This window comes from Camelus ferus, chromosome 1, assembly GCF_009834535.1.
Source record: "Camelus ferus isolate YT-003-E chromosome 1, BCGSAC_Cfer_1.0, whole genome shotgun sequence".
Taxonomy (NCBI): Eukaryota; Metazoa; Chordata; class Mammalia; order Artiodactyla; family Camelidae; genus Camelus; species Camelus ferus.
This window is the reverse complement of record NC_045696.1, coordinates 71,822,702-71,837,320: the sequence shown is the minus strand read 5'-3', so window position 1 is coordinate 71,837,320 and position 14,619 is coordinate 71,822,702. Positions and strand designations below refer to the sequence as shown.

Below are 14,619 nucleotides of genomic sequence, written 5' to 3'. Positions count from 1 at the left end.
CAGCAATATTTGAAAGGGAATCAAATTAGTTTTTCCCTAAAGTTAAGTAATTTCCCTTTATGATTTTAGGAATGCTTGGAAGACAAGTTCAGCTCCAACTCTTTTAAAGCAATGGTATCCAGTAACAACTTGAAAGTACAATTTATTATATTATCACATTTCTTAAAAAGAGAAGCTGCTAGACCTAATTCTGAGAAAGAGAAAGTAAAGCAGATAAGGGGCTGAATTACCCTCTTCATTTAAAGTATGAAGAGTGAACACTGCAAGAAGTGTTAAGACTTTCCTGGCATTGTCAATTAATTGTGAAAACCTGAGAAAGTAAAAGAGGTATGACAAATATTAATCACTGAGTGATTATAGAATGACATGGCTTAGGGGAGGATAGTGGGAAAGAAAGGAAAGGAAACCTCTCCAAAGGGCATTCACCTCCAGCCTCAGTCCAGGGTGGCCTCAGAGACACCGCCCCAGAGTGGAGAACATCAGCCATGAGAAGCAGTGGCCTTCCCCTCTGGGACTGCCAGGAAAGGGGAAGCCCCACCCTTCTTATTTGTGAGATGCAGTGGGTTCTGATGTGAAGAAACGAAAGGACTTAAAAAACAGGAACCACTTAGAGAAACTATCCTGTGAGTGGATTCCTAGCTGGCTGGTCTGTCCTATTTGTGCCCTCTCACTGGCCCTACCCAGCAAATATTTTACTCTTCACAGGCATTGCCTGTGATTCCTTTGGATAATAGGGCAGCCAGTCTCTTTTCAAAAAAGACAGATGTTTGCAGGAAAGTTAGCAGGCTGTCAGTCACTCAGCCATGTGTTGCTGTGACTTAGCTCATTTAGATTTTCCCCTACCTGTAGTCCAGAACAGCTACACTGGGAGGAGGCTTCCAAGAAGGAGGGGAGGGGAAGGTTTTAGGACGTTTTATAGACTGAAGCCCTTTGAGGAGGAAGGGTAGGCTTGAAGAGATAGCCAAAAGTGGTCCTGAGGCTTTGTGGAAATGGGAAATGATTAGAGAAAGATAAGGAAACGGGTCCCAGATACAAACTTTACAAAACTTTTCCAGGGTCTCTTTTATCTAAGATCTTGAATTTCCCAACTAGAATTGTTGGTAATTAGTTCAATGTTCTTACTGGTTAAATTGGCTTTTATAGGTTGTACTCACACTCTAAACACTATTTACAATATCTGTTGATGGGGGAAATGTCTCCTTAAAACTGCAAATATTGCAACATTGTTTAACCAATGATACGCAAGTCTGTAGTTCTGTTAAAAATACCAGGAAGTGAGGAACATGTCACAAGATACCTTTCTTCCATACCCAAACCAAGAAAATAAGAAGGAAATAAGTATGCCAAGGATGTTGAAAAGAAGTTGCCCATACATTCTGAAGTTTCTCAGACTGATTTCATGTGATTTAACCTCGATGTATAATTGTCAATGTAACTTAATTTTTACTTGTCTGTAAATCTTACTTAACTCATATAAAATCACAAATTTGAAAAATGCTTTATTACATTTATAATAAATGAAGACCTCCTGAATCAGCATTTCTGTGGGTGGAGCCTGAGAATCTGCATTATGAATAAACTCAGGGCTGCAGTACACAGGGAAACTTGAGACTCTTTATTCTAGGAATTGTTCAGAGAGCTTGGCTGGGGGCTGCCTCAAGGATTTGATGGATCCTTTGAATCTCTTATTAGCGCTAAGAATGACTAGACTTCAAATCTTAGGAAGTAAACAGTGACATGCTTATGATTCACACAGTTCTCTTGATGAGGATCAGGAAGGTAAATGAAATTTTTTGGAATTCAAAGGAGTGAGAAAGCCAAGAACTGAATTTGGCCCTAATCTGTTATCATTTGGCAAAAAAAAGATGCATATTTGAGATTAGGAGAAGCTATTTAATGTAAGGCCTGAATTCAATCTTCCTTCAGTTCCTTCCCATCTTTTACATAGAACGTTCTATCTGTAAACATAGGGTTAAATGGAGAATTCACATTACTACGAATCTTCTATATGTCAGGCATCATTGCTAGGTGCTTTCCATACATTTCTCATCTAATCAACCATGTGTGAGGTCACTTTATTTATCCCCACTTTGCAGAAGAGGAAATTTAGAGGATAAAAGGTTAAGTAAACTGCTCATTAGGTAGATTAAGTGAGTGATTCAGGCAGCTAGGGTAAGTTTGATAAATAAGTAAACTGCTAGAGTAAGTAAACTGCTAATTTCGAATTCCAGTTCAATCATTTACTTAGTTGTGTGAGCCTTGGGGGAATTCACTTAGTTTCTCAGAATCTCTCAGCATCTGTGATGCTGAGAAGGGAAACAACACCTTCCTCACAAGGTACTGAGGACTTGTGATGAAATCAGGTCCACACAGCACGTGGCACAAGGTCTGGCCGTCAGTCGGTGTTAGCATCCCTTCCCTCTCCTCTCCATTCCCTTCCTGCTTTGGCTTTTCTTGTTTTTTAAATAAATTTTATGAGGGAGCCTGTTTGCTCAGAAGCCTGAAAAGGACTTTGCTATTTTAAACGACTTTAATAGGTGCCCAGGAACACTGTTTGCTGGTGCTCATGGACAGTAGCTCTTCCTTTTTCCTGAGGGTTGACGTTCAGGAAAAAGAAATCCTCCTCCGCCTTTGGCTTCTTTCCAGCTCCAAAGAAGAGGCTGTGATGTGAGCAGCCCGGGGAACGTAGCCCCAGGGAGTCATGCTTTCTGCTTCTAACTGGTGACGTGAAGGGCAGAAAGTAGCCACATCACAACTGCCAGCAACCGCAGGGAATGACTCCGCTGAGGCTCTCCCAGACGGCTTCAGCAGCTTCAGTGAGCCAAGCACATGCCCTCACAGCTGCCAGCCCGCCCCGAGAATCCCGGCCACCTCCTCAAGTTGAACTTGTCCAGTTCCTGCAAACTGGCACAGCAAAGATCTTCCTGCCAGAGAAGATGGAACGCCTTTTTTTGGGAATGAGTTCTCTGCTGATGATAAATCGTACCATGATTTTACTGCAGGTCGTGAGTATCAGTGACTCCAGCAGCAATCACGAATCGTTTGGGGTTATAGCTTTCCTTTTTCTTCCTGGGAACATTTACTGTTGAGGGCAGGGAGGGCATTTAGAACTGTGTTATGATTCGCTCTCCTAGACTGACTGTGGGTTCATTTCATGTTTGAGTTCGAGGCCTAAGGCCAAAAAGATGTCAGAATTGTCACCTGGAGTCAGATTCATGTTCTCTTATCTCTCCTGGTCATCTGTCTTGGACAGCAGCCACAATACAAAAGAAGCAGTGATTGTTCTTGATGTTAATCAGTCTCCTTGTTTCCCTTTTAATGGCCCATGGACCACGCAGAAATGAATCCAAACCTTCTTTTCTAATCTACCTTGTTCTTACAAGTTTTCTTACATATTTTGGAATGATGATTTCCCTGGTTATACTACCTACCTTGGGAAACACTAATTGCATTTACTGATTCTAAGTTGATTTCTAAGTCCAAAATTTAGTGCACAAAGCCCCTTTCTCATATTGTTCATGACTGTGGATTCTCCTCACTCTTCTTCTCATAGCCTTGGGCTTTAGAAGCAGAAGTCTGGCCAGCCACTGTTGGCCAAAATAAGAAAGTTTGGCAGCCTCTGTTCCTACCCCGCTTCCTCTACCACCTTGACCATTATACTTGCTTATTCGAGTTCACCAACTATATATCTGTGTGTGTATGTGTATAGCGTATGCAATTTTGTCATGGTCTTTTTATATATAAACCATATACTGTTCTAACAACTTTGAATATGAAGACAGATTATAGGAATGAATAAAATGACTGTTCCCTCAATAGAACAATATCTACCAACAATTATGTACATGATCAAATAGCTTTTCATTTCTAGTTGCAATTAAGAAGAAAGAAAAGGAAGAAATCCTACAAACTCCAGCTTTTGGGAGCACTAATCTATGCTATGTGCCTTTATGGGCATGTCCTCAGGAGGAGATGGTAGGTATGAAATAGGGGAACACAACTTATTGATTTATTGATAATTATGACAGCAATCTCATGTCAGAAATTTCTATTGGTAAAGGAAAAGTGATCTTACCTTGACTTCAAATTTAGTCTCGTCATCTTCCTTTCCCAGGGAGCTCAAATCTGCTTCTGCATAAGGTTCCTCAGATGTTTTCTGATGAGGAGCTAGGGAGCCAAAGAAAACCTGCCATTAATTTGGCTACTTGGCTTATAAATAACTCAGAGCACTTAGCCTGACTTGAACCATGTTGCTGCAGTTGATTAGTAAAGCTTAATTGAGCTGCTACAGTGATTTCCAAGGTAGTAGATGAAATTTGAGGTGAAGGAAAGAGGCAGAAAAGAAAGAGTCCTTGACCCCAGGCATCTGACATTTGATCTCAAGAGAAAAAAAGCCATACCCAACATCACATGAAACATCAAACCACAACAAATTGGTAAATATAATATCATCCCCATTTTTAAGGTCCAGCTAAAAGCTCATGTTCTTTATGAAGTCTTCTAACTATTCCAAACTTCACGGATTGTTTTATGCACTGCTGCTTTAGCATTTATCATTTGCAATGTGTGATATTGTATTTGATCTTGTTCTTGGATTGGAAGACCAGATTCAGTTCACTTTTTATTGAATGTATTTTTTCCATTATATAGCTAATTAACTTGTGCTTATTACAGAAAATTAGAAAAATACTAAAATCTTACTACTTAAACACATTATGATTACATAAGGGCAGAAATCATTGCTAATCTGATGATCTAACAGTTGGATTCCAGAACTGATGGAACCACATTTTTAGTGGATGGGATGACTATGTGAAGAATCAGCTGAGTCTGGAGGGAACTGGACAGTGTTGCCCTTGCTCCCTCATCTGTCACTCTGTCTCCCTCCTCTCCTTCCCACAGGACTCTCAGACACCTGGGAGATACCCTTCTTCAAAATCCACGGCCATTTGGCAGTAAGACTGGGATTTAGGGAGGAGAAGCCCTGGTTAGGCTCAGAGCTTTCTAACCCAGTTTTACCAGAGGGCTGCACTGGGGATGGGGCTACAAGGGTAATAGTAAGTGATATTTTGAGTTCTTACTTGTCACCATTACCACCCTTGAATGCACAGGCACAGTTCCTTTGGGAAACTCACAGGATACATGTTATTATCCCAGGACAGGATAGAAATATAGGTCCCATGGCCAAAGTGTCATCTATCTAATGCCACCAACGTGAACTTGGTTCTTATCTATGGCAGACTTGATGGAGCTTAACTGTCTTGCCTCCAGAGGCCCCACCCAGCCGTCAGGTTCTGTGAGCCACTGGAAGCGGCGCGAGCTTTCTGTGGGTTTCCATGGATGTTATGCTAAAATTGGTTGTGAAGCACACTGTTTGCTGTTCCAGGTTATATGATCACTAAAGCTACTTTATAACAATGGACAGTCTGTTGGGCTCCTCACCCTCTGCAGGATCTCTGTAAGCTGAGAGATTCCAGGCATAATAACGGGAAGCTAGAAATGCATACACTAATTGGCAACACCCATGACTGAGAAGCACCTGCCCTTAATGCTGGTTAAGTACTGTGATGAAGTTAAAGGCAGGGGCATGTGAGCAATGCCAACAGCGTTCAAGTCCTGCTCTTCCATGTAGGAAGCACACATTATCAAAGTAATCTCTGTGCCTTAGCTTCTTCATCTGTACAGCGGGGAATAATGAAAAAGCCTACAGTATATGGTGTTATGAGAATTTCATGAGTTAATATGCATAAAGTATTTAGATCTTGGAAAGCACTCAGTATATTTTAGCTATTATTATTGCCACAAATGAACTTTTTCACATTCCTTATGTGCTTCAGAGAGGTTGAATGTTGTACCCAAGACACCCAGCTACCAAGAGTCAGAGCTGAGATTCCAACTCCCATCTCTAAGCAGCCCTGACCACGTTCCTTACACTGTGACATACAATAGTTTATCTTGGCACGGTCTCAGTTACTAAGGAATTAAACAAACATGTTTGAAAATCCTGTTAGCGACCTGCCTGAATCCACACTCAGTGGTTAGTCTCCAAAACAAAAGTGCAAGATTGCTACACAAAATGAGCAAGTTGCCTGACCAGGGTCAGCAATACCTGTTCAAAGATCTGTCCCGTAGGAAGGTCATTACCTACTATGAATTCTTGTGTTTCAAAAGCCAAGAGACAACCTATCATTCCTGCTGTATTTACTTGTAACAAACATGCCCCTTAAAATAGTGAGAGAAGTAAAGTCATAGAAGTGAGCATAATTTAGTTTTGGGAACGAGCCCTGGATGAGAGGTCAGGAGAACCAAACCCTGTTTCCAACCATCCAAGAAGGATGTCTCTGTGTGTGTGAATGTCTGTGTATCTGCGGTATATGTGTACATAAATGTGTCTGAGTGTGCTTGTGTATGTATGAGCATGTGTGTGTGTGGAAAAATTCAGGTAAGAAATTCACTAAACTGTCATCAAGACTTAATTCTAAAAAGTGGAATATGTGATGAGAGATAGGGGACTGTAAATTATACTAAATGGAGAGTTACCAAAAAGACCTCATAATTTCCAGATAAATAAAAACTAAAAGAACTTACTGCAAACCCACCTGCAATACAAGAAATGTTAATGGAAGATCATTAACCTGAAGAGACAGAACACAGGATGATAATTCATATCTACGATAAGGAATAGAGAACACCAGAAATGGTGACTAGGAAGCTAAATATAAAATAATACACATTTTCTTTTTTTCTTCCTTTCTCTTAATTTCTTTAAAAGATATACAATTGTTTAAAGCAAAAATTATAACACAACAATATTGTTGTGGGATGAAACACATGTAGATGAAATACTGAGGATAAGCATAGCACAGAGGATGAGTAAAGGGTATGTGGCACTCTACTGCTGCAAATCTCCTGTGTTGAAATAAAGTGCTACAATGTTAATTCAAAGATGATTTCAATAAATTAAGGATGCATATGATAATCCCTAGAAGAAACATCTGGGGAAAAACAATGCAAAGAGATATGTAAGCTAAAAAGCCAGCAGATGAATTTAAATGGAATACTGAAAAAATTTTGCTAAACCAAAAGAATCCAAGAAAGGAGGATCAAAGGAATAAAGAAACATATGAGACAAGTAGAAAATAAATAACACAACAGTAGCATTAAATCCAACTATATCAATAATTACATTGCATGTAAATAGAATAAACACTCCAATTAGAAGGCAGAGATTAACAGAAGATTCAATTATATGCTGCCTACAAGAAATATATTTTAAAAACAAAGACAGAAATTGAAGAATGGAAAAAATATATCATGCAAACACTGAGCATAAGAAAGCTGGAATGGCTGTATTAATATCAAACAAAATAGACTTCAAGACAAGGACTACTATGTTGGGAAAACTGGACAGCAGCATGTAAAACAATGAAGCTAGAACACTCCCTTCCACCATATACAAAAATCAACTCAAAATGGATTAAAGACTTAAACATAAGACAAGATACAATAAACCTCCTAGAGGAAAACATAGGCAAAACATTATCTGACATACATTTAAAAAATTTTCTCCTAGAAGAAATAAAAGCAAGAATAAACAAATGGGACCTAATGAAACTTACAAGTTTCTGCACAGCAAAGGAAACCAGAAATAAAACAAGAAGAAAACCTACGGAATGGGAGAAAATTTTTGCAAGTGAAACCGACAAAGGCTTGATCTCCAGAATATATAAGCAGCTCATACGACTCAATAAGAAAAAAAGAAACAACCCAATCCAAAAATGGGCAGAAGACCTAAACAAGCAATTCTCCAAGGAAGACATACAAATGATCAAAAAGCACATGAAAAAATGCTCAATATCACTAATTATCAGAGAAATGCAAATCAAAACTACAATGAGGTATCACCTCACACCAGTCAGAATGGCTGTCATTCAAAAATCCACAAATGACAAATGCTGGAGAGGCTGTGGAGAAAGGGGAACCCTCCTACACTGCTGGTGGGAATGCAGTTTGGTGCAGCCACTATGGAAAACAGTGTGGAGATTCCTCAAAAGACTAGGAATAGACTCACCATATGACCCAGGAATCCCACTCCTGGGCTTGTATCCAGAAGGAAATCTACTTCAGGATGACACCTGCACTCCACTGTTCATAGCAGCACTATTTACAATAGCCAAAACATGGAAACAGCCTAAATGTCCATCAACAGGTGACTGGATAAAGAAGATGTGGTATATTTATACAATGGAATACTACTCAGCCATAAAAACCGACAACATAATGCCATTTGCAGCAACATGGATGCTCCTGGAGAATGTCATTCTAAGTGAAGAAAGCCAGAAAGAGAAAGAAAAATACCATATGAGATCGCTCATATGTGGAATCTAAAAAACAAAAACAAAAACAAACAAACAAACAAAAACAAAGTGTAAATAAAGGACAGAAATAGACTCACAGACAGAGAATACAGACTTGTGGTTACCAGGGGGGTGGAGGGTGGGAAGGGATAGACTGGGATTTCAAAATTGTAGAATAGACTACACTGTATAGCACAGGGAAACATACACAAAATGTTATGATAACTCACAGAGAAAAAAATGTGACAATGAGTGTGTATATGTCCATGAATAACTGAAAAATTGTGCTGAACACTGGAATTTGACACAACATTGTAAAATGATTATAAATCAATAAAAAATGTTAAAAAAAAAAGACAAGGACTACTGTTAAAGATAAGGAGGGAAGGAGAGATATATATAATTATAAAAGGACCTGTATATCTGGAAGACATAACTATTATGAATATGTATGTGCTTAGTAACAGACTTTCGAAATACATGAAGCAACAAATTATACATCATGTCCAAGAATGTTTACCCAGGAATGCATGATTGTTTTCAGCATTTGAAAATAAATCATTGTAATCCACCATATTAACCAATAAAGAAAAAAATATATATTCATCACAATATATGCACCAAATAGGACATCTGAAAAATTCAATAATCATTCATGATAAAACTCTTATCAAACTGGAATATAAGGGAACTTCCTCAATTTGATAAAAGGCACCTGTGGAAAACTTACTGCTAACATCATACTTCAAGATGAAAAATGAACTCTCTCCCTGCACATTGGGAAAACACATGGATGTCTGATCTCACCACCTCTGCTCAACATTGTACTGGAGGTCCCAGATATTATCATAAAGTAAGGGGAAAGAAGCATAGAGACTGAAACAGAAAAAGTAAAATTGTCCCTATCCACAGATGATATGATTGTATTTCTATACAGAAATATACTTCTATTGATAGTTATATATAGTAAATTCCATTTATTATAAGTTTAAAAAAAAAATGAAATGCCTAAGATCTTTACATGCAAGACTATTACATTGTTGAGGGAAATTAAAGAAGACCTAAATACATGAAGAGTTATAACATTTATGAATTGGAAGATCAACATTGGTGAGATCAAAATTCTTCCCAAATTGATCTATATATTCAATGCATAACCCCAATAGAAATTGAAAGGTGATTCTAAAATTTATATGGCAATGAAAAGGAACTAATATAATAGCCAAAACCATCTTGAAAAGAACAAAGTTGCAAAACTTACACTACTCGATCTCAAGGCTTACTAATAAGCTGCAGTAATCAAGACCATGTAGGACAGGTGTAAGGACTTATCTTTTTTTTTTTTCTGTTTTCAAAGAACCAACTTTACCACTCCATTGCTAATAGACTCTTGTGGGCCTTTTAAAGGTCCTTAATGGAGTTTATTTTATGCTAATGTTATTTGTGCATTTATATTATTCCTCTGCTAGACTGTGAGCTTCTCCTGGCATCCAGGCACTCAGTTTTACCTAACTTTCTAAGTCTTCGACACCTGTACTATTTCATATCTGTAGTTTGTCTTAAATAATATCTGTCAAAATAACACGAACAACCATAATCTCAGCCCTCATGGGCGTTGGTGAATCATAAAGCCACAGAACTTCCTTCCCCAAATAACCTACCCAAGGCAGAGGGCTGGCTGATTTTCGGTGACACCCATTTTGGGGAGGACTCAGGATGAGGGGCCACGGGCTGCACTGGGCGAGTCTGTCTGGCTGCCAGTTTCATCAGACTCATTTGCCTCTTGTGAAATATTTCTTGCACATCACCCAGCTTCTGCAGGACTTTCTGAGCTTTGGCCTGTGGGAACAAAAGCAGATTATGAGTTGGTTGCTTGGCACTGAGTCTGAGGACATGAGGTATCCCCGTTCTCCCATCTTCTCCTCCTCCCTGCCTCCCTATCTCCTTCAGGTGACTCTTCTCCAGATATCCATATGCAGGTCATTGCACATCTCACCTTGTACAGATTGTGCTTCTAAGAGTCTGCTCTCCCACTTGACGGACAGAGGTTGTCCATCTTTTCACTACTGTGCCTCCAGGGCTGGGAACACTGCCTAGCACAGAGCAGTGCTCGGTAAATAAATGTCGACTCAGTAAATGTTCACTAAGCCATGTTCACTCACAGTAGAAAAGGACGCCACAGGCCATGAATAAATGGCATGAGGCCAACTTATAAAACACGAGGATTTCAAAATAAGAAATTTAACCAGAATAAAGGCCCTGATGGAGAAAAGACTGTTAAGTGTTCTGGGGCACAGAGGTGGCTAAATTCTGAGTCAAGATCAGGAGAACCACAAGAACCTGTAATTAAAAAGATACACATTTAAATTTTATTTTGTGAGACACCTCTCTATATAAGGAGGAAAGAAATAAACCGAAGAAACACCACAGGAAAGATGAAACTCAAACACATTCTCATCACTGACTATATGCCCTCAGGCAGAGGTTCAGGGGAACAAGAAACAAGATCTGTTTCACCTGAGTTTCCCCAAGGCTTAAATTCAGCGGATACATTTCTTTCAACATGACATTCCTCTAGCTCTGCGGCGTAAAGGAAGTGGTTAGCCTTTATCACGCCAACTCTGACATCCACCTTGTGGACGATTTTAACCACCAAAAGAAGGGACCCAAAATTAGAAGAGCTGAGCCACCATAATCCATGCAGGGTGGATGGAGGATGCTGAATTCCAAAAGCAGAGACTCAGCACACATCCAGGGAGGCTGCCACAATTTGCAACTGGAAAAGTAAACCTGTCTTTTCTATGCTGGGCCGTCTTCTGAGGGAAAGAGCAAAGATCCCTGAGGGCTTGAGTGTTAGCCACCGAACAAGTTCCCCTACAGCCTAAAGCCCTGTCAAGGCTGACCTCTGCACCAAGATCTGGAGCAGGTCTCACTCTTCGGAGGGTCTGAAGCAGACCTGCACTGTCCCTGCAGTATCCACCAGCCATACATGGCTACTGAACACTTGGAATGCGGCTAGTCTGAACTGAGCTGTGCTGTCAGTTTAAATACACACTGGATTTTGAAGATGTACATGAAAAAGTACATAAAAGATCTCATTAATAATACAATTAATTATATAATAGTGATTGTATGTTGAAATGATAGTTGGGACGCAGGTAAATAAAACATTATTAAAATGGATTTCATTTGTTTCTTTTCACTTTTTAAAATGTGGCTACTGGAAAATCTTAAATTTCATATGTGGTTTGCGTTGTATTTCTATTGGAAAGTGTTGATCTAAACCAGGGGTTGGCAAACTTTTTCTGTAAAAGGCCAAATAGTAAATATTTCGGGCTTTGCAGACCATCTGGTCTCTGTTGCATCTCCAAAACTCGGTGGTTGTAGCATAAAAGCAGTCATAGATAATAGCTAATACATAAATGAATGACAGTGGCTGTGTTCTGATAAAACCTTATTTACAAAAATAGGCACCAAGCAGCTTTGGCCCACAGGCTGTAGTTTGCCAACTCCTACTCAGAGTCTGTGTTTAAAAGGTGTCTTCAGAGACTATGCCCCTGGCTTCAGGAAGCTCAGCTGAAAAGTGGACTAGAGATTCTGATAACACAGCTATGAGTCCAAGTCCCAAAAGAAGCCAAAAGCCCTTACGTCAGGATCATGGCAATCTCAGTTTGTGTTTCTGGGGGGGATGGTGATAACATGGTGACCAGCCACTACTACCCTGCCCTTCTGGCCCAGTAATTAGCTTGAGGAAACTGAAACATGAGTGTTAATTTCTGCACAGAGATCAAGAAATCTGACTCAATGAATGATTGTCAATTAATTGTGTGGATTTATTTCTGGGTTCTCCTTAGATCAATGAATCAATTCTGTTCCATTGTTCTATGTGTCTATTTTTGTGCCAGTATCATATTTTGATTGTTATAGCTTGGCAGTATGGCCTGAAGTCAGGGAGAATGATACCTCCAGCTTTGCTCTTTTCTTTCAAATTTGCTTTGGTGATTCATGGTCTTCTGTGGTTCTATACAAATTTTAGGATTGTTTGTTCTAGTTCTTTGAAAAAGGCCATGGCTTTTGATATTGACTACATTAAATCTGTAGAGTGATGTGGGAAGTTGGACATTTTAATATTAATTCTTCCAATCCATGAAAGAGGGTATCTTTCCATTTCTATCATCTTCAATTTCCTCTATCAATGTTTAATAGTTTTCAGAGTATAGGTCTTTCACCGCCTTGGTTAAGTTCATTCCATAGGTATTAAATTTATTCTTTTTTATACAGTTTTAAATGAGATAGTTTTCTTACTTTCTCTCTCTGATAGTTAATTATTATTTAATTAATTATTATAGTTAATTATTATCCTGCAACTTTACTGAATTCATTCATCAGTTCTAATAGTTTTTTGGTGGAGACTTTAGGGTTATTTAGTATCATGTCATCTGCCAATAGTGACAGTTATACTTCTCCCTTTCCAATTTGGATGCCTTTTATTTCTTTTTCTTGTCTGATTGCTGTGGTGAGGCATCCTAGCCACATAGAAGTGGCAAGAGTGGGCATTCTTGTCTTGTTCCTGATTTTAGAGGAAAAACTTTCAGCTTTTCACTGTTGAGTATGATGTTAGCTGTGGGTTTTTCAAAAATAGCCTTTAGTATGTTGAGATATATTCCCTCTATGCCAACTTTGATGAGAGTTTTGATCATAAATGGTTGTTGAACTTGTCAAATGTTTTTTCTGTGTCTATTGAGATGATCATGTGATTTTTATTCTTTCTTCTGTTAATGTGGTGTATCACATTGACTGATTTGCAGATACTGAACCATCCTTGCATCCACGGAATTCTGTTTGGCACTGTTTTGTTGAGGATTTTTGCATTTACATTCATCAGATATTGGCCTGTAATTTCCTTTTTTTTTTTTTTTGGATAGTGTCTTTGTCTGGTTTTGATATCAGGGTACTGGTGGCTTCGTAGAATAAATTTGGGAGTGTTACCTCTTCAAATTTTCTGGAATAGTTTGAAAAGGATAGGTATTAGCTTTTTTTTTTTTTTTTTTTTTTTTTTTTTGGCATGTTTTATATTACCTCTTCTTTATATGTTTAGTAGAATTCCCCTGTGAAGCCATCCAGTCCTGGACTTTTGTTTGATTTTTTTTTTTATCATTATTACAAATTCAATTTCACTGCTAGTGATTGGTCTGTTCAGACTGTATATTTTTTTCTGATTCAGTCTTGGAAGGTCATATGTTTCGAGAAATTTATGCATTTCTCCTAGGTTGTCCAATTTGTTGGCATATAACTGTTTGCAGTATTCTCTTATAATTTCTTTGTATCTCTGTGATATTGGTTGTTATTTCTCCTCTTTCATTTTTTATTTTCTGAATTTGGATTATCTCTTTTTTTTTCTTAATGAGCCTAACTAAAGGCGTATCAATTTTGTTCATGTTGTTTAGTCTCCAGATGTTTGTGTTCTTCCCATTTTTCTTCCTGTAATTGATTTCTAGTGTCATACCTTTGTAGTCAGAAAACAAAAAATGCTTGATAGAATTTCTATCCTCTTAAATTTGTTGAAACTTGTTTTGTGGCCTGGCATGTGATCTAGTCTGAAGAACATTCTATATGCACTTGGAAAAAAATGTGCATCCTGCTGATTTTGGATGAGATGTACCGTAGATATCTATTAAGTCCAGTGGTCCAGCGTGCCATTTAAGAGTATAGTTTCCTTACTGATTTTCTGTGTGGATGTTTTCTCCATTGATATGAATGGGGTGTTAAAAGTCACCTACTAGTATTGTATTATTGTCAAATTCTCCCTTTACATCTGTTAATATTTGCTTTATATATTAGGTGTTCTCTATATTAGGTGCATATATATTGAGAGTTATATCCTCTCCCTGCATTGATCCCTTTATCATTATATAGTACCCTTCTTCATCTTTTGCTATAGACTTTGTTTTAAAGTCTATTTTGTCTCATATGAGTGTTTACCCCTGTTTTCTTCTTTCTATTTGTACGAAATATCCTTTTCTATCTTCTCACTTTCAGTCTGTGTGTCTAGTTCTGAAGCATGTCTCTTGTAAGCAGCAATGAGCTACCCTATGTCTTTTGATTGGAGCATTTAGACCATTGATACTTAAAGTGATTATTGATAGCTTTGTATTTATTTCCATTTTGTTACATGTTTTCTGGTTGTTTTGGTAGTTCTTTTTCTGTTCTTTTCTTCTTCTTTTAGTCTCTTCCTTTATGGCTTGATGATTTTTGTTAGTGG

The 14,619-nt window shown here is 38.3% G+C and overlaps 1 protein-coding gene across 7 annotated transcripts in view; it reads right to left on the bottom strand.

The window, feature by feature from the left end:
- MCF2L2 (MCF.2 cell line derived transforming sequence-like 2) overlaps positions 1 to 14,619 on the bottom strand; it is a 206,709-nt gene that overhangs the window by 85,378 nt on the left and 106,712 nt on the right. For all 7 annotated transcript variants that reach the window (XR_004321303.1, XM_032483474.1, XM_032483460.1 and 4 more), the window contains 2 exons: positions 10,019 to 10,196; positions 4,076 to 4,167 (listed from right to left, as the gene is read on the bottom strand). Coding sequence is in view for 6 of the 7 variants with exons in the window: in XM_032483474.1 (XP_032339365.1) it covers positions 4,076 to 4,167; positions 10,019 to 10,196 (270 nt within the window). In the remaining variant the exon portion in view is untranslated. The remainder of the gene's footprint in view (positions 1 to 4,075; positions 4,168 to 10,018; positions 10,197 to 14,619) is intronic.